General features: G+C 40.3%; 1 protein-coding gene across 14 annotated transcripts in view; it reads left to right on the forward strand.

The window, feature by feature from the left end:
- The window catches only part of LOC138201885 (calcium-activated potassium channel subunit alpha-1a-like), an 83,625-nt gene that overhangs the window by 4,662 nt on the left and 52,473 nt on the right, over positions 1 to 26,490 (forward strand). For all 14 annotated transcript variants that reach the window (XM_069155413.1, XM_069155417.1, XM_069155415.1 and 11 more), the window contains exons 2-3: positions 5,815 to 5,958; positions 26,123 to 26,184. In XM_069155413.1, the coding sequence (XP_069011514.1) occupies positions 5,815 to 5,958; positions 26,123 to 26,184 (206 nt within the window). The remainder of the gene's footprint in view (positions 1 to 5,814; positions 5,959 to 26,122; positions 26,185 to 26,490) is intronic.

The following is a 26,490-nucleotide window of genomic DNA, read 5'->3' on the forward strand; positions in this document are numbered from 1 at the left end:
GGAACTACTTTCCTTCTAATGTAAGTTTAATTGGCTGTGTAATTAGTTCGGCAAGTATTAGCGACTCGCGTTGCATAATATAAGCAGCATGTTGCAGCTTGGCTGTCATTGCACCATCTGGGATCCAACAGGTCTCAGATTAACACAAATGTTGAACATCTCCACAGTGCCGTAGCCTGCTGCTTTTTATCAGTCAGAAAGAGAAAAGATGCACCTGAGGCTGTTTATACACTAGGTTTTGTACAAATGGTTTTGTATATAAATAGATTTAAGTTGTTGTTTTTTTGTCGATGTTGTTTGTTTAAAACCTTGCTGACTGGAGGGTCAGTTTTCTACCCAGATTGAGGTTTATACTTTCATGTGGATATTAACCAAATAATTGTGCTCAGTCAGTGGTGTATTGTGAGGAAGGACATCAAGTCTAAGTTCTTTATGTGATACAGACTCTTTCTTTACACAGCTGAGATCAGTTATGAGACTCGGATATTTCTGGAAATTCTTCCTCCTCTGAGAATGTCTTGGGTCATTATTAACATGATCGATATTAATACAGTTATGAATAATTTATTCGTTTTTGGAGAAATTGTGTCAGAAGCCACATGTTCTATTCTAGTTTAATGTGCTCTCCATGTGACAAATGATCTTGGTGGATCCTGAGAATAGGCCAACAGAGTTGATCAATGACCTCTGGTGTCAGGAAGATTTAGGCGAGATTGCGAAAGCTAAATTTGGAGGCTCAGACTACTGATCAAAGTGACAAAGAGATGTGCTGCCTGAGTGGCTGTAATGACTTCATGACTTTTCTGCTGCCGGCTGCCATTAAAAATGTATCTCATCTATTTTTATTTCATTAAAATAATGTCCAGGGGAAGATTATTTAACCCTGTTGATGTGTTGGGAGGTAAGTAAAACTAAAGATCCAACTCTAACGAAAGTAAACATCACATCAGCCGCACACTTAATGAACTGGATCAATATATTTAATGGAACTGGATAGAAACGCAGCACTTCAACTTCATATTGAAAATATCTTCCTGCGTTTGACCTTAAGATGAAATCCTTTTAAAGAATAATTAGACAGTGGTATGTTGTGAATCAGAAATAATTCATCTTCGAACTCTTTTAGTGGCTTCATAAGCATTGTGGCCGATGTGTTTTTGGCGCACAGTTTTAGATTTGATCATTTATAGTGCTGGGTTGCCAATCAAGCCCATTTATATGGGTATCACTTCAACTCAGCCTGTGTCACTTGATTCTTTTAAAACATTTAAAACAACAGTGCACTGTCAGATGAATACATCAGGTCAAGTGTTTCACTGAGTTGTGTCAGTCAAGGAGAAATTAAACACTCCTATATGAACGGTGGTATTTTTTTTTTTTTTTTACCTCGGACAAGGAGCATTTTCATTGCAGTTTTGTTTGTTTGTTTGTCAACAGGATCATAGAAAATCTGCAGACCTGATTTTCATGAAATTTTGTGGAAGGATATAGACCGGGCAACCCATTAAATTTTGCAGGGGATCCAAATCACCGGGTGGATCCACCAATTATGTTTCTCCCTCGACACGATAACTTGAGCTGATAACATTACCTCCACTCTGTCTGCTGCAGGGCTCCTCATTCTTGGAAAAGCATTTCCAAAAAGATGTTTGATTGTCAAGTTCAATAAGACTATTAGACCCTTTAAATTATTCTACAATATACCTACAACAAAGGAGAACGTATATGGTAGGTTTAGGGATTTTACAGTGTGCTTAAATATTCTGTATGTGCTCACTTGTATGTAATTCAATCAATAGCAAATTAAACTACTGCTAACTTATGATATCCAGCTTTTTGTTGGTTGTCATTTATTCTATCATATAGTAAAAATGAGTGCTACTCTGATGTTCTCGGTTGATTGGTTGTCAGTGTATTACAGGGACTGTCAGGGGGGCCAAATGCTTAACGGATCATATAACAGTGTTTTTTTTCATTCTTCACGCAAGTACTTTGACACTTTTTCTGTGCAAATGTGCAACACCATGAATGCGTTCGAGGGAAAAAAAAAAAAAAAAAATCGTCTGAGATTCTTTTCTGTGGTCAGACAGCACATCATGCAAACTAGCTTGTTTTCAGCATACTTTGACCTCTCACAGTCTTCATTCCGTGCATCCTGTCCAAAAGTTCTCCAGATAACAGAGAAGACGCTGTGTTACTGCTGCCAGGTTACCACCATTGAAACTAAAAGGCCCAGTGCTGATGTTCCTTCATAGTTTAACTCTAATTTAAAAGGCTGCCCTCTGACGAGGCAAACAGCATGTTCTTTTCCCTTTTAGTCTTTAACCCTGCAGTCTGATCCACTCACCCTGATCTCCTTAAGGGGATTCGAACGTGAAAACTTTTTCAAACTAAAATGATTTAGCCCTCGAAAATATCAGTAGTTTCGTTAATTGTGTAAAATAGCTGCAGCAAAAGTGCTTCTTATCTTTTATTTTTTATTTTTTATTATAACAAAAGACACTACAGTCTACCCAAATTAATACTAAACTGTGCAATTCACAAGTAAAGGAAAACAATGTGTGAAAACAGTTGCTACCTGTTGCCTGACATTTCTCAACTGCAGTTTCAAAGTTTCCCGTCCCTGTATCTCATTGGCTGTAGTAGCGACTAAGTGAACTGGACATGTCATTGTAGTGTTATCAAGTTAGCTGCAGGGCTCTGGACGGACTGCAGGAAGTGTAACATGGTCTGATGGTGGCCTGCTTGTGTCTGACAAATGGCTCTGAACATGACTGAATTTGGGCAGCGCATTGGTGCAGTGGTTAGCACTGCGGCCTCACAGCAAGAAGGGCCTTTCTGTGTGGAGTTTGCATGTTCTCCCTGTGCCTGCATGGCTTTTCTCCAGGTACGTCCGGCTTCCTCCCGCAGCCCGAAGAGATGTGATTTCCAAATTAGCCATAGGTGTGAATGTGAGTGTGGATGGTTTCTGTGTTGGCCCTGTGATGGACCGGCATCCTGTCCATGTTGTACCCTTTTTTTTTTTTTCCTCCATTCCAATTATCTTATCATATATTAAATGCAAAACAGTCTACTTTGAATCAAAAAAACATATTGCGTTTTTTCAAGATAAGTGATAATCTCAAAAGTTTTCTTTTTAAAAAAAATTCTGTTAAATCAGTCGGCGAATGATGTAACGGAGCACGAGGCGTACTGATGGATTACAAACGGAATGAGCTGAGTGTCTGTGACAACATTCCTGAGAAAAATCACAAGCCGAGTTTTCCATCACTCAGCAGTGGTTGTTGTGCCAGAGAGGCTAGGTGAAGCTAGCACAGTGGGCTGGCTTTTGGGGACTATTTTCAGCAGTGGATTAATACACATTTGAGCTCCAGTTATTGTTCATGGCAGCAGCCGCTTTAATGAAAGAAATGTCACCCACTTCACGTATGTGTGCCTCTTTCCTGTCTCAGTAACAGATATTTATATTATTTTAACAGTTATAACAGACTTTGAATACACAGAAAATAGTCTACTTGTTAGTGGGATGAACTCATTGTTAGTTCAGCTACATGTGTGATCTATGTGGAATTACGTCTTCAGAGGGAATCAGTTTGCTTGATAAGAAGAGCTGGGAAAGTAAGAAGTTCAGGATTTCAGTTCTTGTTACACCCTTGTTGTCAAATCACAACAGCGTACCCCGTATGTGTCTGTTGCATATTCATTCACCCATTCAATTATATTCGAGGTGCTGCGCCCCTTTCAGCTTTACAAAGATTTATGGGGGAGTGGAGGCACAACACCTGTTGCATTCTTGGAGTTCTCTGAAGCTGGCTGCCCCATTACAGTGACACACAATAGCCCATTCTGCACCTGGAGAATGCAGCATGCCGAGATGTTTGGCATATACGCCACAACAACAACAAAAAAGAGCGCTGTAATAGCGGACGACGCGTGTTGGAAACCATGTAAACGGTGAAAGGCTATCTTTCCCCTTTAACTGTGTGAGTGGCATCAACAAATCACTCACGATGAGCGTAGCCGGAGGAGAGCGAGGCCTTAGAGAGAGTGATGTGTGACACCATTAAGGTAGAGGAGGAATAGGATGTCACGGGGTAAAGAGTTTGAGTCGTGTTAGCCTCGAGGCTGTGGGGTGTTTCATCAGGGAGCATGGCTAACCTCTGCATCCTGTCTCGATTTCCTGCTCTGTGAATCATGGCCAGTCCCAGCAGAAAAACAGACAGACGGACAGACGGGCAGCAAGACAGACAGGCAGGCAGGCAGGCAGGCAGGCAGCCCACTCAGTGGAGCAGAAACACCAGGAGCTCAGTGGCTGCCATGGATACACTCCTGGAGTCTCTGCTGCTCTCCCTCCCTGTTTACTGTATGCATGTGTGCAAGCATGCATGTGGGTTTATTTTGGAGGCCCTGAGACGGGTCACTATATTAAGAATGATGTATTTATGTTTTTAAAGTGGTGATTTTTGCTTCATGTTGTTTTGCACAGCTGTTAACTACAACAACAACAACAACAAAAATCATAGGTCGTACTTCCTATTAACATCATTTGGATTTCTGTTTACTTGGATATGGTCTAATCAATATTGTTTTATGAACAATTAATTAAATTACAATGTTCAGTGAGAAGTGGGCCGGTTGTAGGGACAAATCCACGGAAGATTATCACTTAACTCTGCGGTCCCTCTCACCGCTCAGGAGCGTTTTAGCACCTTTCAGCTCACAGTTTTGTTTTACAACCAAAAGTTTTGGTTTTAGTTTACTCTCAGAATTTTTTACTAACTTTGGTGTCAGACGGAGCGGGCACCCTTTTTCAGAAACAACAAAACATAGACGAAACCAATATCTACCTTTCCGGTATCAAACAACAGACAGACGCAGTTGGCGACAAGCTGATGAACATGTAACAGAGCATTTAGCACCTGAAGAGCCAGACGTTTTTCTCAGGTGGTGTTGGAGACCAGGATAGAACTAAAAGGAGAGTGAATGTCGGCCAAAAATAACGATTACGGTAATGCATATTTAAAGGGAGACTTTGTCATGTTATGCAATGTTCGATATCAATGTATTCACAGGTCCAAACATGGTTTTAAATACACCCAGTAGTGCGTAAAACATTTTAGCTGCTGTTCTGACACTTCTGATGCCAGCTCCGCGCTCAATGAAGACCTGGTAAATGGTCAAGTTTGAGTTGGGACAAGCGTTATCTGACACTGGGACTGCAGAATGTTTCTTTTTGTTCATTTAAGTCAAGAATGATTTGTTATTTGTTTGTTTGTTCTTAGCTATTTGACCTACTTGAAATATGCCTGGAAATATAAAAAAAAAAAAACATTACTTTTACTTCCAATGATAGAAAGACTGTCTTGTTCCCGCATTGCCAGTTCCTTTTATTTGAAGTTGGATGAAATTTCTAGCATTTTTCATGCACTTGCCTGAAAACAAGATGGTGGACCTCAATCATGGAAGTCACATGACCTCAAAGCCTCATGAGACATTAGTGACTCCAGTGGGATAAGAGCCAACTTAGGTTGTTTGAGCATCATTTCCAGGCTAGAAAAGTTTTCGCTGAGTGACAGAACAGCCTAAAAGCTTTCCTGCACTGGCAGTAGGTCGATGTACACGATTATTGTATCATAGCACTCGATAATAATGCCAAACTTGAATTTTTCATTTGAAAAGATGACGTTTTTTTTTTTTTTTTCTTTCTTAATGCTCACAAAGACTTTGTTGCTGTTGTCGAGTTTCTGAATGAATCATTTAAACTTTCATCAATGATCTAATTTTGTCATCTTCTGCATCCTTTTCCTCTTCCAGCCGGTCCATCGGATCACCACAGGCGATGGCATTAAGCGCACGGACAAGGATGGCGCAGCGGCCAGCGAGGTGGGCTGGATGACCTCGGTCAAAGACTGGGCCGGAGTCATGATATCCGCTCAGACGCTGACAGGAAGAGTCCTGGTGAGTTCACACTCCGTCGCCATCCTTTGTTTAATCTTTGACTGACATCTTGAGCTACTCTAGCCTACATGTAGCAGGCCGTCGGTTAAGACGTCAGGTAGATGAAGTGTGACAGCCGATCACGATCACCCCGAACTTACTCATGACAGCAAGGCGCTTGGGTTCAACTCCCTCATAGTATGTTTGTCTCGTGGAAAATATTCATTAAAGGAAAAAGACAGATCTTTGCTCCGGAGTAGGTTGAATCTGACAAGCCACCAATTGGGCATGTTTGAATGTTCCTTGAATTTTTTTTTTTTTTTTTTTTTTTTTTTTTTTTGCTCGTCCGACTCATAAATACATCATTTTGAAGTGAGTTATCTCTCAGACGGCGAGGCACACACATCAAAACAAAGCCGGGGCAGGAAAGCAGAGAGATTTAAGGAGTGTATTAAGGTCATTCACGCCATAATGTCCTCAGACAGAAGAGGGAAACCGATGCAGAGGAGCAGGAAGGAGGGAGAGACGTGTACCCTTTAACAGTTGCAGGTGGTCAGCTGAAGGGTTGCCATGGCGCCCGGTGCGTCTGTTGACAGTGTCACGTGGAGAACACATGCTTGTTCGACCACATGGGATCATGGGTATATTATATTGTATGAGATCCTTTTTGTTTTGCTGTAACCTGTCCGACCCTCTGAGCGGACGTCGAGGACAGTTTTGGTGCGATGGAGACGCTGCTTTATATTTCCACTTTTATTTTTTTCACAAGAGTGTTTGATGATTTGGCCATAAGTGCTTGGCAAAGGAAATACTAAGACTGCGGAGTGATGAAATGAAATGGCATGAGTGGGAGCACCATGCCAAAGCTTGCCGCAGTGCTTGGGGCTCGATCCCACTTTCACCCACCCCCTGAAATGTGGTGCGGCATCTCTAGTTGGCTCGGCGTGTAGAGGTTGTTAATCATGAATTCTGGGTGAGCAGTACACTCACCCATTACGGTCTTATGTGGAATATTAATGAACCACCTAGTTCATGTTTGTGGGACAGCTTCTGTTGGAAGGATAAGAAGATGGGGTGGATCTTTATTTTGACAGCTAAAATGTATTTCGTCATAAAATGTGCTAAATATATAAAGAGGTGATTACTACCCGCAGTCAAAGACTTTTTTTTGCCGTCAGTTTGTGCTACAAACTGTATATTTTCTTTGTCTTGCTCCAAGTATCATAAAAAAAACTCCGGCTGGACTCCGGTTGCCTCCACGACATCTTCTAATCGTTCACCCTGAGCGCAGACGGCAGTGATGGTTCATGTTGACAGCAACATATTGCCGGCAGAAGCGTGACATCAGCTCCACTGCCATCCTCTGTGCTTCCTTGTTTTTCACTTTGAAACACCAATGCTTCCCTCAACTCGTGTGTGTGTGTGTGTGTGTGTGTGTGTGTGTGTGTGTGTGTGTGTGTGCGTGCGTGCGTGTGTGTGTGCGCGCGCGCAGCTCAAGTGCTCAGTCTCAATGATGGCTTGACACACAACTGTTTAGCCAGTGCTCGTCTGTAACCATGGCAACTGGAGCTTACCTAAACATGGCAGATGTGTGTTTTTCTATTTCGGCCTTTTTAGGGGACACATTAAAGCCTATTTCCAGGCCATCTGAGAGCAAATATTTCCGGGGAGTAGGAGCACGGGAGGGCTTAAACGAAAGGCGCAGGGTGTTTGTGCACACATTTATTTCATGCATCTGTCGGCGTGTGTTTGCTGAGCTGCTATTCCAGCATCTTCACCTCCGTTTTTCTCTTCAAAAACACACTTTTCGCAGGCAGGCTATATCCTGAAATATTCTAAAATAGCTTTTTTACTCCAGGACATCTTTTTTTTTTTTTTTACATGTTATATACTTGGATATATTTGGCAGCCTTTCATTAATATATGCTGGGAGAGGGCGAATCAATTTGATTTTCAACTTTACCTCTCCTGGAACGTCAGTTATTGGTGGTGCATGTGAATGTGAAGTTGAGAAGAGAATAAATCTTCACCCTTAAAGACAGTTGAGACGTGGATTATGCAAAATGGAGGCTCAGCTGCAGGTTATGTGCAGTATTTTGCAATTTTAATGTAGGTTTATACAGTATATCTCCATTAAACAGACAGTGGCTGCTGTCAGTAAAGATTCAATTACGTATACTGTACACGGTACTTGTTCACTGCTCAGAAGCAGTAGTTGCAAAGGAAGTAAAAAAAAAAAGAAAAAAGGAAATAAATTAGACGAACGAACAATTCAAAATATGAAACCAAGGACACAAACGTAAAATACGAACCACAAATCTTAAGTTATAGGACAAAATAATGAGTGACTTTTAACGTCACAAAAAGCACAAAAAAATAAACTAATTTCTATTGAAGGCTTCTGATCCGTTACGTCTACAAACACTCGGTATGACATGGCGAAAGGTTACGAAGCTGGTTAATGTTTAAAGTACATGACTCAAGACAGACAAGTACATTTTCTGACTCACTCTGACTCTGATCCTCTCAGAGTTAAAGGGTCAGTTGTTTTTTTTTTTTACAGTACGCAGAATTAATTTCTCATAATCTGGCATTTCAAACAAAAATGATAAATTACATATTACAGAAAGACGAGGACCGCTGTAGACTGAGCTGGATGTTTACCTCTGACAGTGACTATTGAGTCACGGACAGGTGCAGGCAGCCCTGTGGAAGGACCGGAGACACGGTCCTTATTTGCCCGGCCGGCCTCACATTTTAGCAGATTGCAAAAGATCAAACCTCGCCTTCAGGGCTATTTGATTAGCAGGGATGACACTTCCCGATGACCTTTCAGTCTGTAAAGGTTTATCTGCAGGAGATCGGCGCTCTGCTCTTCAAGCACTCAAATAAAACGGGAAAGACAAGGCCTCGTGTTTACTTTGACAATTTCAGGTCAGCAGCTTGCTGTATGTAATGAGCGACGTTGTTTCCCCCAGATTGGGGACACAGAAGGATCCCATCTGTCAGTTTATGCCTTATTGCATTTCCCCTCCCCCCTCCCCCTCCTCCTCCCCCCAGTCACTTTTTCATCACACAAGACCACCTTCCCTATTCATCACACATGTCATCACTTTGCTGTTTACTTGCGTCAAAACAAACAGTACTCACTTTTGGGGCCTGGAACAGTTGGCTGCGGTTCATACCTGTGGCAAATGAACCCAGCAGGTCTCCTGTAATGTCAGCCATCTATTTCCTGTTCAATCGTACTTCGCTTACGAATGCAATCATCGAGACGGTTAGGTTAGTGTTTCCTGCAGGAAAATGTGATTTCTCTTAAATGATGGGAACCTGCGGAGTGACATTTAGCCCACGTGTGCTCGGCTCTAGAGGTCCACAGGGGGGCTGGGATGTCGCAAAGCTATTATTCTGCCCAGAGAAAGGTTTTCTATTAATGGGAGCACACAGATGCCCTCTGGCACTATTGAGTTTTCAGTCTTTGCCCCCTAACCCGAGTCACAGTCACAGGTCGAGCAGAGTCAGGGGTATTAAAGTCAGACTTGGATGAGTTGTCTGATTGCTTAACATCGCCGGTGAACACTGGGCTGCTTTTCCTTCTTTGTTGTAAAGGATCCTCACATAGTAACTAGGGATGGGCACTACTGTTCGAAATTCGCTCTGAACAATGCGATTAAGAAAGGACTATTCTTACTATTCTCTAATCTCACAACGCAACAGCTTTTTTTTTTTTTTTACCTGGCAAAGCTCCGGAGTCTGGTAGCAATTTGTTCTCCTCCTTATATCGATTAATGGCGGTGCGCAGACAGCTTTTAGGTGCATTACCGCCACCTTCTGTTGGGAGTAATGTATTACAACCAGGCGCCAGTAAAAACGAGTAATGAGGATAAACAATAGTCGCTGTCAATCAATTATTTTATATTTGAATGACTATTCAAAAATCATGTCCCATCTCTAACAGTAACATGTCTTATCGAGGCGTTGCATATATTTTTGCGGTTAGGATACATTAAGCTACTTAGAAATGCCATAATTTGGCATGTAGGGCTACTATTTGGGTTTTACCCAATCCTGTCATGCAAAGTAAAACTACTTAAACAGTCCCCAGGTTTCCATAATGTTACCATGAATTCAGTTAGATGTGGTTGCGCCCTCACGATCTGTACCACAGTTACATATGACAAATGAATGTCACCAGAAATTTGGTAGTTGGTACTAATGCTATCAAAATTCCATTATTCCATTATTATTATATATAAAACAAATCAGTTAATCAAATGAATGCATTTTAACATAAACTCTTAAACACACGCGCGCACACACATGCTTGCGTCATGAGGGAAATGTAATGTTTAACGTAATGGCAGCACCCTGTTAATGTTATGAGCTGTAACTAAATGACCCTTTGTGAACATTATATGTGGAGTACTGCTACAGTAGCGGACCAGTTGCTGCACCTGTCATCACTGTTCCCCATGTTGTTGTTGTTGTAAAACAAATATGTTTTCAGAATGTTGCCATTGAATTGGTCAAAGTATTGGATTTCGTGATATCGCCTTATACATTTCATTTGATGCTGAAGAAAACATCTAAACATGTTATAAAAAGTGCTCTTTAATGTGATTTCCTTGAAAATGTATGAATGTTTATCCTTGATGGACATCATAGTGTGAGCTCTGCTCATTGCAATACTAATGTGTATGATATCTGTGCATCTGGGAGGGAAAAAAAATGGGGCAGCTTTTGGTACATGCATCAGGCTTACACTGAAGTCCACGTTAATAATGAATTATCCAGAAGCTTTATCCAACTAAATTTCTTAAATGGACAATCTGCCAAGTGCACTCACTTTTCGCCAGGTGTATGGAGAACACTCTGAACACCATTGACACACAGCTCTGGGATGGAGATCCTGGATGCAGTGTGCGGGTAGGAGGCTCGAACAGCCCCTTCGGCTGCATTATCTGCCTCTTCCTGAACATTCACAGGTTAAAAAGTGAGCAAAGGGTGTCGGCTTCAGCGAAGTCACTTCAAATCTCATCATCACCACCATCTGTCAAACAAAAAGTGCTCACAATTCAGTTCTCAGTTTACTGGGGTCAACATGTGGAGGAAGGCTTGACCGCTGTCACCTAGATTTGATATGGCATGGGAGCAGCCGCAGGGGGAGAATGAGCTCTGAACAAAATTATAGGTGGGCCAGAAGGGCATTTTCATCAGGCAGACAAACTCACCCCCTCCTCCTCTGAGAGGCTAGTGAACAGCAGCAATTGAGCCACTACATGGAAAAGCTTTTTGTCTGATGAGAGTAAAAAAAAAAAGGGAAAGAGAGAGAGACACAGAAAGAGTAAACACTTTTGTGCCATTCGGAAGTGATGGGAGCACTTATCCTTTACATGATTGAGAATTCAGCTTAGTGCTGCTTTATTGTCACACATTTTCCACTGTGTTCAGTTCAGCATGAAAGGACTAGAAACAGCCTTTACTGTCTGTGCCTTTTTTTAAATTTTAAATTTTTTTTTAAATTTTTTACATTCCCAGTTGAATCTTCAGGACGTCAGTGTTGTTATATGTAACAGATATTCTTTCAACACGCCCGTGGCCTTGTGGCAAAGACAGAACGTTGTTCGCCACCTGTGGACTCTTGCGCCAACAGGATCGTGTGTGACTTTTACCGCACCCAGTACAACAACGTGCACAGCGTCACTCGGCTCTCTGCCCGCCTCTAAGTCTGACGCTATTTTCGGGTGACAGCAGCTGCCAGGCTGATTTTGTCTGGGCCTTCCAGAAGGAAACAATGCCATTCGAGACTGAAGTTATTTTGTTACGTTTGTTGTCCTTAGTCAAAACCAAGAACATCTTCATAAGTCATTACTGTCTACAACTAACTCTTAAGACCTTTCTTTACTGAACACTGCCACCTCTCTGAGATCAATGTATTTCTGATAAAAGTAAAATGATGTCAAGAGTTTTCTCAAAATTAGGGCCTGTACCTTGAAACAAGAAGGAATATGGCATATCAATGCCTTAAAGTCTAGAAAAATTACATTTCATTTAATAAGAAAATACTGATTGATTCGCATTAGCTGAAATAATTTCACTACACTGTCAAGGTAATTAAACTTTTGCAATTTAGTTAGGCTCCACAGTTTATTTGCAAGGAATATTTTTTTTCTATTTTTTTTTTTTTTCCCAGCTCTTTAATTTTCCAAAGACTTTTGGGATTTGTTTTGGTTATTGCAGAACTGGCCAAAATGTAAAAATCCTTGTAGAGAAAAACAGACTACAAATAAAAATGTTTTAATTCCATTTGCAGTGCAAACACTCTTTCGAGGTCAAGCATTCTTTGTTTTTAGCCATGCCGGCAACGTAGCAATAGGGACGGTGATGCCGGTCTGCCAGTCGGTCGACATTACTTTCTCCTTCGGGATGAATTGTAATTGTGATCCCTTTACTCTTCACTGGCCAAACAGTTTCAAACCACAGACTTTGAGTTTATTTGTATTGATTTCTTTTTCCGAATACCTGCAAAATGATTGTTGTTAATGATTGGCCAATGTTAGCATGCCAATTTACTAAACTAACACGGCGAATATTGTGTCTGCTAAACAGACCATTTTATAGCATTACTATTTGGACTGTGTTAGGTTTTTGGCATTAGCAGTAGCTCAAAGCATCACTGTGTCCAATTAGCTTTATAGAACCGCCAGCGTGAACTCTTTTTAAAAAAAATTGCCCTGGTGTGTAATGACCAGGCTCATTTGCATTGCTGCTCCCACTGCACCCTTTACTTTTTTTTTTTTACCAGAGTCCTTTTCTGGGATGTAAATGTCACAGGAGGACCTCGTCTACTGGTAACTGTGGTGGTCAGCGTCGTCATGCAGCAGGCTGCTGACTGTTTGGTGCGTGCAGACGTTTTGCATGCAATGTCAGCCAAATTCATACAGGTTTCTGTCTATACTGATTTGCCTTGGATGGTGCGCGGTGTGTCTGCTGTCTATCTCGATTTATAACATCATTAATATTTGCCCTCTGTGCGGCACACCGACAAATGTGAATGTTCCGTCGACATGTTTCTTTGAGGCTGTCTTGACCTGTGGCCATCTGTGCCTGCAGAGTCTACAGATTGAGACTTGCTTGATCCGTAACTCTCTGCACTTGTGGGGCCGAATTCTCACAGCAATCACACCATTAGTTTTGGACATCAGCAAGTATCAGGTGTGATAATTACCATCCCCCTAGGGGTAGGAGGGCAGGGGGGGAGGGGGGGAGGCAGGGGGTGGAGAGAGACGTTTCTAATTTTGAACTTCTCTATGTTTGGCAGCCACATTTTCAGCAGGATCTCATTTGGCACAAACAATCAGTGGATAATAATTAGTTTGGTGGAGTGGCATCGTATTCAAATCTGTGGAGAAGTGTATTGTCGTGGCATTCTTCGCCATCCCCGAAATCCATTTTTATAAGCAGTCACGAATTTGGCGCTGCAGATTCTATTAAAAAAATCACGAGCTACGCAACGACCGGGTGACGGCTCTTCTATTAGAGCTCACAAAGTCGACAAAACTAATCACAATCTCCCCTTTCCTCCCGCTGAAAGGCAGGCGTAAAAGGGGGTGACGTAACTCCTTATTGATACTTAACGTCAAGCTGGCTTTCCCCCCGACAAGTCCAGTTTAATTAATGAACACGGCCACTTAGAGAAAATTAATATTTGGAGGTTAATAGTTGTTGTCACAAACTGATCACACGACAGGTGATAACTTAAAAAGTTCTCTTTTAGTGCAGCTCTCGGTCTGTTTGCTTTATTGCAATTAAATTGTGTCCAACTTCAGAATATATATTCAGTCATGTACATTAATATGGCACCATTATCCACGATGGCCTTCCATAGCCGGTAAAAAATACATGTGGCTGTTGCAGGTCTTCTGTCCAGCTTCTCAGACGAAGAAAAACATTTACACATTTTCATTTCCATTGTTTTTCAGTAAGAAAGTTTTTCAATAAAATCCCCTCGAGTGCTGCCAGAAAGGTGAGTCATGGCCTGTGCTCAAACTAGAGATTTTTTTTCTCTCTCTGTGATAGACGTCAAAGAAAAAACATAATTTTTTTTTTTTTTAGATTCAATTTCTTTTTTTTTATTATCAGTTTTCCTACGTTGTCTCTTGTTTTCAAGACTCTGAAGCAAGTGAAATACAATGTCATATTTCAGCTGAGACAGACAGCAAGATCCTGCAGGGAGACACATCCATCCCCTCCCATCCTAAGCTCTTTACGCCTCACTGTGAGAGTGGTTGGGCTGCTTCCAGGATGGCTTAAATCATGGCTAAGCCCGTGTGGGATTTGGGGTTGCACACTGCATGTTTTGATTGTGGGTGCTTTAATATCTGAATAGCGGCGCAAACTGTAGTAGGAAAAGTTTAAGTCTCTTATTTATAAAAGAGCAGAACATACTGTTTTGTTCTAATGAGCATGGATCAATTCTGTCACATCAAACAGTTATAAAAATGCAAAGAGAATCCCAAATCGACATCAAACGCACAGCATGAATGAGAGAGACGCTCTCCAACAGGCTTGACCCAAAATGTTCAAGAATAGCAGGATTGTTTTCACAGCTCAGAAAGGACGTTGTCACCGCTCATAGATCAGATTGCTCACCATATACAGGGGCGGGTGTCAAACAAACAGGGGATCAGGTTTCAAGCCGCACGTAGTTACAGTGCAACCTATACAACATGAAACCAAAACTGAGCACTTGTGTGTAGCTGCCAAGGGTTTAAGGGAGGATCCAGTTTCTATGTGCTTTAACCACCATGATTATTTTAATATCTGTGCAATATGGCGTATGGTTAGAAGCTAAATGTCTCACAGCATCAAGGGTATGGTCTCCACTGTTCAGCAACATGTAATCATTGTTTTAAACTCATAACACATACCAATGAAACCACTACCACCATGACCACTGTGACAACTACAACATAACAGTTATATGAATATAGATGTTTTCATTTTTGCAAATTACAGCCCGAAGTCCTTCACATAACAGAATCCATAGCAAAAACAACAATAACATTAGATTAAATTGTTGGGTAAATCTTAAAAATTTGCTTCAACAGTTAATAACACCTGGAAAAAAAAGAAAGACTTTAATTTTTCTTTAAGAACAGTTCCAAGCTAAATCAAAAGAAAATAATGTGAAATCGCCATTTCAAGTGACCATGTTTGAAAGAATTAAACCATTATTGCAACTTAAACCTTAGTTGAAGGTTAGTGGTTGCATGGGATTCATCAGTGCAGACTCACAACTGCAGCAGAGGAAATTATGTCTGAGAAAATAAATCTGCGCCTCTGCTTTATAAAACAGCTTTGGCCTATTAGATCCTGCTATTAGAACACTTAAGTAACAGCATTAAAGAAAATGGTCACAAACTAAGTCTCTTTCTGTGCAGCTCTACAAGAGGAAACAAACCAGCAACATGCAAACTGAACTTTCCTGACCGTAAGTTACTCTCAGCAGGTTCAGTCCAGGATGATTCGAGGAGGATAGTTTGCAGCAGTCAGTAAAATATTCCCCCATTGTGTCTTGAAAACTAAGCCACTTGGAAAGATGTTGCTCTCTGAATGTTTGAAGGATGTTTTTTTAAGAGAGAAAATTGAATAACCAGTATGCTGAGATGTTAGTGGCCTTGTTCATGAAGTAAAATAGACTCAGATTGCCTTTTTGTAACCTTTCCTGCTGCTGGGTTAGTTGTTTTCTCAGTGGGAGGATGGAAAAATGTTTTAGTAAGAAACACAGTTCAGACTCCTACATTCTTGGTAAACATGCCTTTATTTGTGCATTAATTGGTGTCGTGAAATCTTTCTTTCAAAGAGAAAATGTTTGCAAACCAACACGTAGGAACAGTTTAAAAAGGTGATCGGAGTGTCTCGCTGAAACGGTTGCATTTATCCTGTCATTTAATAACCTCTAACGCTTTTCAGGCCTCCTCAGCAGAACTAACTGTTGTCATGATCGTGCTTCACATTTCTACATTTGTCCTGCTGCCATGTAGACACTCAGTTTTTAACATATTTGATCAACACAGCAGGCATGTTGATGACTCATCGCACCTGGCTAATTGATTACCTTATAGCTTTCTAAATATTCTTTTTAATCATTCACTCGCAAACCTTTGAGTCTATTCTTCGATCTGTCTTTTGCTTCCTCCATGTTCAAAATGTATTTTTCTTCTTTATTTCTTTATTTTCTTTCATTTCTGGATTCCCACTAGAAACCTGCAGGAGTCTGCTACTCCACGCTGAGTGTTCTGAAGTTCACTGAGCAGCACAGATTACAGCTTGCTGTGTTGATGTTGGGTTACGGAGCGAATCAGGAAAGTGTGAGTGGCTGTAGAGAGCCTGCAGGCTCTTCCTCAGGCAAACCTCAATCCTCAGGAGTTTACTACTTATTGCTGACAACAGCAACCATTTTCCACTGTAACGTTCACTGCACCAGGAGAGGAATATGGCCGATGTTCCTTTGACTCTGTTCTTTTTTAACATGTGCAAAGAAAAAGACGTGATTTTATTTTAAAGATTTTGTATTATATTATTTCACCCTTGTAGTTATTTTGGACACATTCAGTGAAGGTATTATTTATATTTAGTGATAAATCAAAGTGAATTAAGCTGCCACATACTGTAATTTGGACAGCAGCTGTTGGGAAAGTTCTCTGGTTATTTTTGACCTGGTGTTTTCAACACCAGAGAGTGTCTGCTAAAATGGTGTTAATAATTATAATGCCATCAACCTACACTCTCTCAGACGCTGTGTGCAGGCAATATCACCCAATATAATTAACACATAATCGCATAAAAAAATGTCCTTAACTTTGTTTTGCACATTCGGTCTTCATCTCTAAAAGAAATAGACCATGTAAGTAGATTAATTTAAATACCTCACATATTTTCAAGAACTCAGACACCATATACAGTAATAGTGAAAGAAAGAAGCACAGATGTTGTGTCGCGATAGACTTGGTTTATTTTCCATCCTGGCTCTGTCCAACTCCCTCTTGGTCTCCTTCTGTCATTAACAAGGGCGCCTGTTAATTTTTCTGTTCTCGGTCCCTCTGCAAATTGCAGCTGAATGCGGTAAAGTTGCAATGCGTTGCAGCAGCTCGATGCTCTGTGTCTCCTAGCAGGAATGAAACATTCTAAATGAGCTTCCAGGAACTGCTGTACAAGGAACTTTCCTCTGGTGGCTCCCATAATTGCAAAACACAGAGTTCAAAGTCTGTGCATACTGTCAAGTATCATTTATATCAGCTGTATGAATCAGGGGATGTTTTAGACAGAGGGGGAAAAAAAAAACAGCTTTTTCACCAGTTTGTCTTGGTTTCCATGTTGGAAATTAGCAGTCTCACTTAACCATGGCAACATTTCAATTCAGTCTTTTAGATCCATAAGTAAATCAGATCAAGGTTATTGCTGTATCAGTGTATGTCAGAGGATTTTTTTTATTAATAAATCTTTCTTAAATGTCAGACAAGACATTAAGTTCCAATTTTAGGAAATGTCAAAATGGGAAACTCGTGAAATGAATAGTAGAAGTGTGAGTTTACAGACAATCACCAATTGTTTGCTACTGCAGCAGCTGCACGGGAGTTAAAGGAGCTAAATTCATTCTGCTGTTGGTTTCAGTAGAGGGGGATGCATTCAGGCTTGGGAGTGATGACGTTATTACTGAATAGCTGCTCTATCCCTGTGGAACTGCTGTCATGCTGGTAGTGATCCCTAATGATGTGGAAGCAGCTGCATGCGTGAAAGACAAAGGAATAATCTGCTTTCTTTTGACAAGATGAGAGAGAAATCCCTTAAACCCATCGGTTTTTCTCGTGAGTGTTAAAGTCGCAAGCACAAAAGAAAATCGTGGAGCCCGGCTTTGGATACTGTACCGTCTGCACGATACACTCATCATGGGAAAGATTTGTGAATGATGCAGCCTGGATATTATATTCAGCCACTCCAGACACCCACATGCATGTGTGAGGGTTTCCAGGGATTCCCTGAAAAAAGAGTTGTTCAATTGATGTTGGATGAAAGTTTACATTATTAATGACTGTTCTATATACTGTAAGCTTTGCACAAACAGATCAGCACGCACAGTGTAACTGATTTACAGTTAAATGTTGAATTGATGTTTATTTGAAAACTGAGGAAGCAGTGCCTTCGGGACTGAAACCTGCAAGACAATCGGTTGGCAAGAGTGTGTTTCTTCAGGTACCAATAAAACATCACCAAGGAAGTCCGGATGGAGTAACAGCTTTTAATCTGAGTGAGGGGGCGTGGGAGAGTTGTAGCAGGCCCTCTGAGGGAGAGATGTGAAACAAAGAGTGTGAAAACAATGAGAAGTTACTGTACTGCCGTTTGACCGTTCGATGTTGCCTACCTATCACCTGGCTGTGACAGCGCTAATGGAGGCCTTTATGGTACCGTAAAGTCATTAGCACTCGATTACGGCAATTTGTGTCCGAAATGTTCTTTCCTTTATGGACTCATAAATCGGAGCGCACTGACATTGTACACATTTTTAGATTCATTAGAATATGATGACATCTGCTGTCCACTGCAAATAAATGTGATTAGAAATCAGAGAGAAAAAAATATACCTAATGTAGCAACCATTTAGTTAGCATTCGTTCCTACCCGAAGAGCATGCTCAGTGTGGATTAATGCGCTTAGCGTGGGAATGTCTCACCAGACACCAGGCGGTATTAGGGCTTGAATGTAACGTACCTTTATCTATAAAAGTCTTGCGCTCCAGCTTTAAAGTTTTGGGTCTGTGTCATCGTTACATCACTGAAGGGTGAGGGGGTGAAACAAAACCACTTCACTTCACATCTCTGCAGCAAGATGACAAGTTTTTCAGGGGTTTTTAAATTGCTAAAGAATGATGTTCGATTATTTGGGCTTTGAGAACCAACAAACCACTGGGTTTGTTTGTGGTTTGTGGAAGGAAAGCTAACCTCCGGTCTGATTTGTTTTTAATATTACATTTATTACATGTAATGCATTTCTTTGGCAGCATGTGGTTTTAATAGATGCTCTATAAATATTCTGGCTCCACATTGCCTTCTTTGATTTATGATTTTTAACACTGCTAAAATTAAAATTAGGATCTAGGCATCTGAATCAGTCAGGGCAAAGCAAAAAAAACAAACAAACCGATTTTTGAGAAATAAATGAAGCAGTTTTGGTACTAAAAATAGTTTTTACTTTTAAAAAACAAAATTTAATGTCTTTACTTTTTAATGCCATACCTGGGGGTCTTATGTATTTCTTTCACAATGCATTTGAACTTCAGTTATTAGCCAACAACCCCCTATTTCAGTCATTCTCCTCCTTCTGATCCGTCCAATGTCCTTGATCAGCCAGTCCACAGGGTTAAGAAATAGCTTTGGCACAGTCACTGATCCTGGCACATTGAACCCATCCACCTCTGTGTCCTTGAGCCTCGCCTCAGTGATGACTCATGAGATTGTCAAAGCAGCGGAGGCATGATCAGAATGACACACGATGAGTTAATTTCTTACCACACACACACACACGTCTGGAGATCGCCTGTACGATACTTATCCTCTTTCCGCTGCCGTCATCAGTGACTGGAGCCCATTAAGCATTGGCTTTTATCTTGTCTGACAATGAGTAATGTTACACCGACAAACTGAGATTCAGGTTTTCAATAGGATCTGATGCATGCAGACAGAATTATGTCAGTACATGACTGTGACTGAGGCATCTAATACATCTAATGAGTTGAGTTCACTCAGGCCTCATTTTACACTCATTCTTTCTTCAAAGTGTAAATTGAATCTACATTACTGATAAAAGCTGCATTTCACTCAAAGAAGTAATAAAACTATGAAAAACCACAGTACATTTTTAATTTGCAACACACACACACACACACACACACACACACACACACACACACCAATCTGAACTTTTAGTGTTTATTCACACTGGACACCTAAAAAAGAAACTAGCTCTGTGATGCTTTCCCCTCGAGTGTGATTCTAATTTCTCAGAGGACTTTTTCCACGGCAGAAGTTGTCTTGCTGTTGCTACGAAATACGTCACCACCGTCATTAACGTGCGCTAGTGATCTACACCTAATTAGCAGCAGCAGCAGCAGCAGCTTTGGCCACACAATCAAAACCACAACTGAGAAAGACAAATTCAGTTTGAATTAAACCACAATTAATGTATATGTATTTTCTGGACCCTCAGAAGCAGCACAATAAGTTGTAAACACAACACTGACATATTATCATGTCTTATGGCTAATTCAACGTTTGACAGAGCTTAAAAATGGACTAAAAACTAGCAATATAACAATGTTTTAGTGTGTAGAAAAACAGGGAAAAAAATGCCAACATTGTTTCATTTACACTTGCTGGGAGAAGCTTAGAACAGATGACTCTTAAGTTACAGAATTAAAAGAACAAATAAAATAGTTATCTTATGTGAAAATAGAAAATATAGCCGTAGGTAAATATTGCACAACACAGTGTGTATCATGACAGTGATAATAATTGATCCTGTTTAAAAAAATTTTTTTTTATTGTTTTATCCTTTTAAATAGCAAACATCTGTCTTGACTTTGCTGCGTGACTTCGTCAGATACATGCCATTGACACACCTTTCCACCGATGGCGTGATTTAGATTGTTTAATCATAATTTCTCGTTGGGGCAGATGAGGCTTTAGACTGTTTGTGAAACACAATGCTGGGGAGGTTATATTAAGATTGTGCTTGAGGAGGGAGCCAGGCTTCAGGAGCACTGTCCAACACGCCATTAGTATGCATGTTGTGTTTTTGCCTGTCGCCACAAGCATGGGGAACATATAGACACAGCAAGTGCACACAGGTCTGAACTTAGCAGGGATGCGGCTGTCTCTTAAAGGTCCAGTCTGTCTTTTTTTTTATTTTTTTTTTTACATGTAATTTACAGGTAGAGCCAATATTTGTGTGTGTATAACTGTTAATTGGGATATTTTGATTGATTGATTAGAGCATAAGCATGTTGTTTTTGTTTGCAGATCGAAATTGCTGCCTTTATAAGTGCATATAACTCCTTTATAAATCCTTTATTACTTGGAGTAAGCTGCTGTCTAGCCACCTTAGTGGGTTTCTCAAACGGGCTATTAAATAATTGTTTACCCAGCAGACACTTATTTTTATTGACAGTTATTGACTAAAATCTAACAATATAATTAGGAATATTAAATCTTTAATAACCATTTTCAGTGCGCCAAGTGTCAATGGGCCTTGAGGAGGTCAGTGGTTATTATCACCTATCATGATACCTTAGCGGTCGAGACTCTTCACACACCATCAGTATGGAAACACTAATAACAACAGCTTGAGACTGCAGAGCTCAAGTTGCCTTTCAAGTCCCAGACGCCCTGTAGCATGTCCTGTCAGCTGTGCAGGAGCCAGAGTTCAACAGTAATGACACAGTAAATATCTCGCGAATGTTCATTCGGTGTCCACGTTTGTCAAGATTGCAGTCCATCACTTTTATGGCTGTTGTCGTAAACATGCTAATTTGCTGTTATTACCCATAGGCGAAGGATAAACTTTGCAGGATCCCTGTAAACAAAGTCTGGTTAGTGAGGACAGTCATAATGGCCTCGGCGTCTCACAATCCAAGGGCCGTAACACAGATATTTACTGCTGGCTCTAAACCTACTGGAGCCACAGAAACAACAAAACATAACTCATGAAATTAAAAAATATTTGGGGTAAAGTTAATGGGTGGGGTCATTGGTATGTTTGCAGGGTGAGTCACAGCCAATATAAAAACCAACAAAATGGTATAACGAATAAAAAAAAAAAAAAAAAAAAAGTTTTTCCTGTGATTTACAAATTTTGCATACAACTTTATATTCATTCAAGCAGCTGAAGTTCTGAATTTGTGTTTTTGAGCTCTGAAAAATAAATCTGGAGAAAAGAAAGACTTGTGTTTCAGTTTATTTTAGAATGTAAATTTAACTATTCAGATGAATGATGACTCATTGATTTCTTTTCCTCTCTTTTGCGCAGTTCTGCATTTATTTTTTGTGTGCTCAGGATACCTTATTAATCATTGTAGCATTTGAGGTCAAACAGATGGGCTGGCATGAGTTACATTACATTTCATTTAGCTGACGCTTTTATCCAAAGCAACTTACAATAAGTGCATTTCAACCATGAGGGTACAAAACCCAGAACAACACTTGGGGTTCACTAGGGGAGTCCTTAGGTCATTTTATTTTGGAAGGCAGCACTGTATAACTGAGGAAGCTGCTGTGGGACAGTCACCCAGAGGGGTGACCAGGTCCCAAACTTCTGCTCCTATGAACAATGAAGTTAAATGAGAGATGCATGAACGAAATACCTGCTCGCCTGTTGTATAAACCAATAAAAGTTTCCGAGCATCTGCATTTGCAGTGTTTCCCCTCCGGCCTCTTCCACTAGTTTTCTACTTGGCTCACGAATTTTACGCCGAGATGATTCACTCACATAAAATTTTCAATTTAAGTTGAAAATGAATAATATTAAATAATCTTAAATTTTTGCCATATTCTTATTTTTTTGTACAAATTTTGCACCGTTTCATTTCAATGATCCCAAATGAGGGCTACATCACCTTTAGTATTACGCTTGGATCGTGACCTTTCATTGTTTTATTTTGAAAATACATAATGTAGCTTTCTGTCAACCCTCACCCCACCCCACCAACAAAACTGAGAAACTGAAGCATTTATATTTGAAGTGTGGGCTCGTTCTCCACAGTAAAGGTGATTTTTCTGCCCAGGTGCAGTTCCTGTGTTGTTGGCAGGTTATTCATGCTGGTCGATGGTGAGTCACACTCCAGGAGCAGTGGAGGAGCATGAGTGGGTTCTTTGATGTATGCAGGTTGACTTCTGAATGCTTGAGACCTGCTGGTGCACTCTGCAGGCCGGTACATCACGGACAGAATCATTGGTGATATTAGAATCTGTTGCGAAAGTGTCTGTGCTTAGCTGAAAGGCGTTACAATTGTTCTTTGTAACGCCTTTCAGCTATTCAGCCAGTGTCATTCTCCTCATTTCTGACATCGTGACAGTTTCAGATTTGGTTGCAGCTTTTTCTTTCTTGTCCTTCAAAGCTGCAGACAAAAAACAGAAAGGCCTTGTGAGAGCAAATCTACTTGAATCCTTGAAGATTTATTTTAGATGTAAAAACACAACACAAAACCACAAATATGCCTCAAAGGACTTTATGATCTGTACCACCTACAATATCCTCCATACCGCAACTCTCAATTTAAGTTTTGACCTCAATAGTCCTGCAGCAATAAATAAAAAAAAAGAAGAAAGAAATAGTGACAGGCAGTCGGTAACTGTACAACTTCAATCCTTAATATTTGTGCTCTTAGAGATGTGAGACTTAATTTAGACCTGTTACATGTAACCAGAGACTTGACTTGGACTTTTTTCAAATGACTTGAGGCCTGACTTAAAACTTGTTTTGATAGACTTTTTTTTTTTTATGCACCTGAGTTTTGCTTCCTGGCAATGACCAATTATGTTTATGTTTGAATATTTGACATTTTCTTTTGATTTAGCTTCCATCTTGCAATTGGCGTTGACACTAAGTGAACAATGTGTTGACAAAAAATAAATGCTGAGTTTGTCTTTGGCAGCTCTCACGGTTGCCGGTCCTCTTCGGGAGCCTGAGCTCACTGTGCCCTCTTGTGGGCGGAGCCATCTGCCAGCAAGGTGGCCGACGATGCAGATGTGATGCCTCGTTATCCGGTGACTGAGATGAATGATGGGCGCTGGCACCTGTCCGCTGCCACCTCATTGACGAACCCAGTCATGACCGCCTCCTCTTTGTCACAGCCTGAGTGTTTTGTTTACTGCCATTGCTGAATCTTGGTCTGCCGGCGACATTAGCATTTCTAGGGTTGCGCCAACATTGTTTCCGACGTCTAAACTGGGACGGTCAGAGGCAGAAAGAGATTTCCTGGCTTTCAAAGACGAAGGGTCTATTAAAAATGCATGCGGGTGCTTTTTGTCATTACGGAGCCATCGGTGGTTGCAGGTTGACAATACTATTTCACATCAGGGAAATGAATTAGGCTGGACCCATTCATTATGCATGCCCATTGGTTTCTTGTTCAGGATGGCCATTGTGTCATTTCTAAATAGATGAAAGCCAGGTAAGGTCGCAGATAACCCGGTGGTGTATTTTGGGATGTAAAACATTTGTTCTGCTGTCTGGCAGAAACCTTTCAGGTCTTATTTGCGTCTCTCCAGGTTGAGCCCTTCATTAGCACTGGCTTTTAGAGACAAAATTAGGACAGGTATTTCACAACGTAATAATGAAAAATATGAATAACATTCCTATATCTTTAAAGGACCAAAAATCAAAGTCTTTTCTAACCTAAATGACAGAAAACTGGTTTTGTAACAGCTCTGCAAACTATGAAATGTATGAACTCGTGATCTGTGTTCTGTTTTAGTTGCTTTTTAGCCTACTTTGTAAAAAGTATGCTCTAGTTAGGTAACAGAGATTTTATCTTCTGTCCTCAATTTGCGATAATCTTAAACCTTCTTTTCTGGTCTGACAAATTCATCATGACAGCAGTCACTTTGAATGTCACTGTGTGGTATTCGGTGTCAGTCGCGTTTGTCAGGTGAGGACACAGGTGTACTGAAACTAAGCAGCGTCACCTCTAACGCTCCTGAATCTCATGTTTATTTCCCTGCACACCCCCATCTACTCTGAGCATCTATCGGCTTACTCCAGGCTTCAGTTTATTCAGCAGCGTCCCCCCCCCCCACACACACACTCCTGCAGAAAAGGCAGAGTGACAGACTAAAAGTGATGCCCTGGATTTTTGTTATCACGGTGCTCCACTGTGACCGCTGAAGCTTCAGGCTCAGCTCTATCCTTCCTTGTTGGAGTCTGTGAAAGCTGAAGCCACGTTCTGGTCCTTGTTCTTCGGCTGCCAATTTACATGATGTGTTGAAGTCTTGTGTGTTTATTTACATTGTCAGATATACAGTAAATGATGAGTCTGTGGGTGACACTGCTGTTCAAAACTGTGACTCTTTCATTTTGGTTTATATAACACAATTAAAACAGGCTGACGAGATGTATCGAGGTCTGTCCATGCCCGTTATTAACCATTGAACATTTTATCCAAACCGTGAAAAACATTTCTGTTATTTCTTTGCATTTGCTCCTCTGTTCTTGCTATGTTTGAGGTTGTCTAATAGTTCTGAGAGTTGAAGAGTAAAAGATATAGAGCTGGTTTCACTATTCATTCATCTGTTAATTGTTGTGTCAGTTATTTTTTATATCAGTTAGGCTGTAAAATGTCAGAAAGTTAGGAAAATAAGTAAAAATGTTGATGTCTTTCTGAGGTAAAATCCAAGTCTACAAGATATTCTAAATCCAAGATACTCAGTTTATATATATATATATATATACATATATATATATAAAAAGAAGCAAATACTCACATTGAAGAAGGTGGAACCGCACAATATATTTAGGATTTTTGTCTTAAGAATAATGATTTGATATTTTCTGCGAATTTAAATCAATAGTGTTTAAAATATTTTTTAACTTTAAAATTATTGTATTGGTTAAGTTTTCATAACAAAGACACTGACAGGTTATCTTCCCTTGGTTTATGTCACGTTGTCGTCACAAAAACATCCCAAACAGTGTCCACTCTGCATTAGAAATGATATCACTTACCAAATGACACTTTAATGACAAGTCATAAACATTTATAACCTCCTTCATGTTCATGACAAGTGTCATGTAAGACCCCTTCAAGTAACCCTCCTTTTGTTTTTACAGTTTGTAGTCTAGAAATTAGTTTTGAAAAGTTCTCTGAAAAATAGGAAAAGGTGGTTCTTATACGCATGTAATATATTTTAAATATTGTAATAGATTTGTGTTGTCAGCCAAATAGGTCAACTGGCTGGTGTCCTCCTTTTCCCATCTCCCAAAGCATCTAAAGAATAAACGTACTGTCTGGGTCTAAACCAGGTGTGTGTGTGTGTGTGTGTGTGTGTGTATATATATATATATATATATATATATATAAAAGTATATAAAAGTACAGATTTAAGTAAAATGTCTTTTTTTTCTTTTTTTCTAGGTGGTGCTTGTCTTTGCACTCAGCATTGGAGCCCTTGTAATATACTTCATAGATTCCTCTGAGTAAGTATTTTGCGTTAAGAGTTAAATTATCACTAGTGATACTACTTTTCTGCCTCAAAGTCCACCATTAACCCTGTTTCTTCCCATCCCAATACAGAATATTTGCAATGCACTTACATCACACATGCATATTTTTAAGACTACTTATGGAGAGAAAATGTCGCTCTCAAGGTGAGATTTCTCATGTGACCATAAAATCGGATCTACGCTGGAGATTTGTCTTTGTGAACGTTAACAGTCTTCATGGAAATGTATAGTGGTGAACAGCTTTCAGGTGCATTACCGCCACCTGACGGAAGTAATGCA

The sequence above is a fragment of the Embiotoca jacksoni genome, unplaced genomic scaffold, assembly GCF_022577435.1.
Source record: "Embiotoca jacksoni isolate LCO1_2020_lvr unplaced genomic scaffold, fEmbJac1.0.p SCAF_20, whole genome shotgun sequence".
Classification (NCBI taxonomy): Eukaryota; Metazoa; Chordata; class Actinopteri; family Embiotocidae; genus Embiotoca; species Embiotoca jacksoni.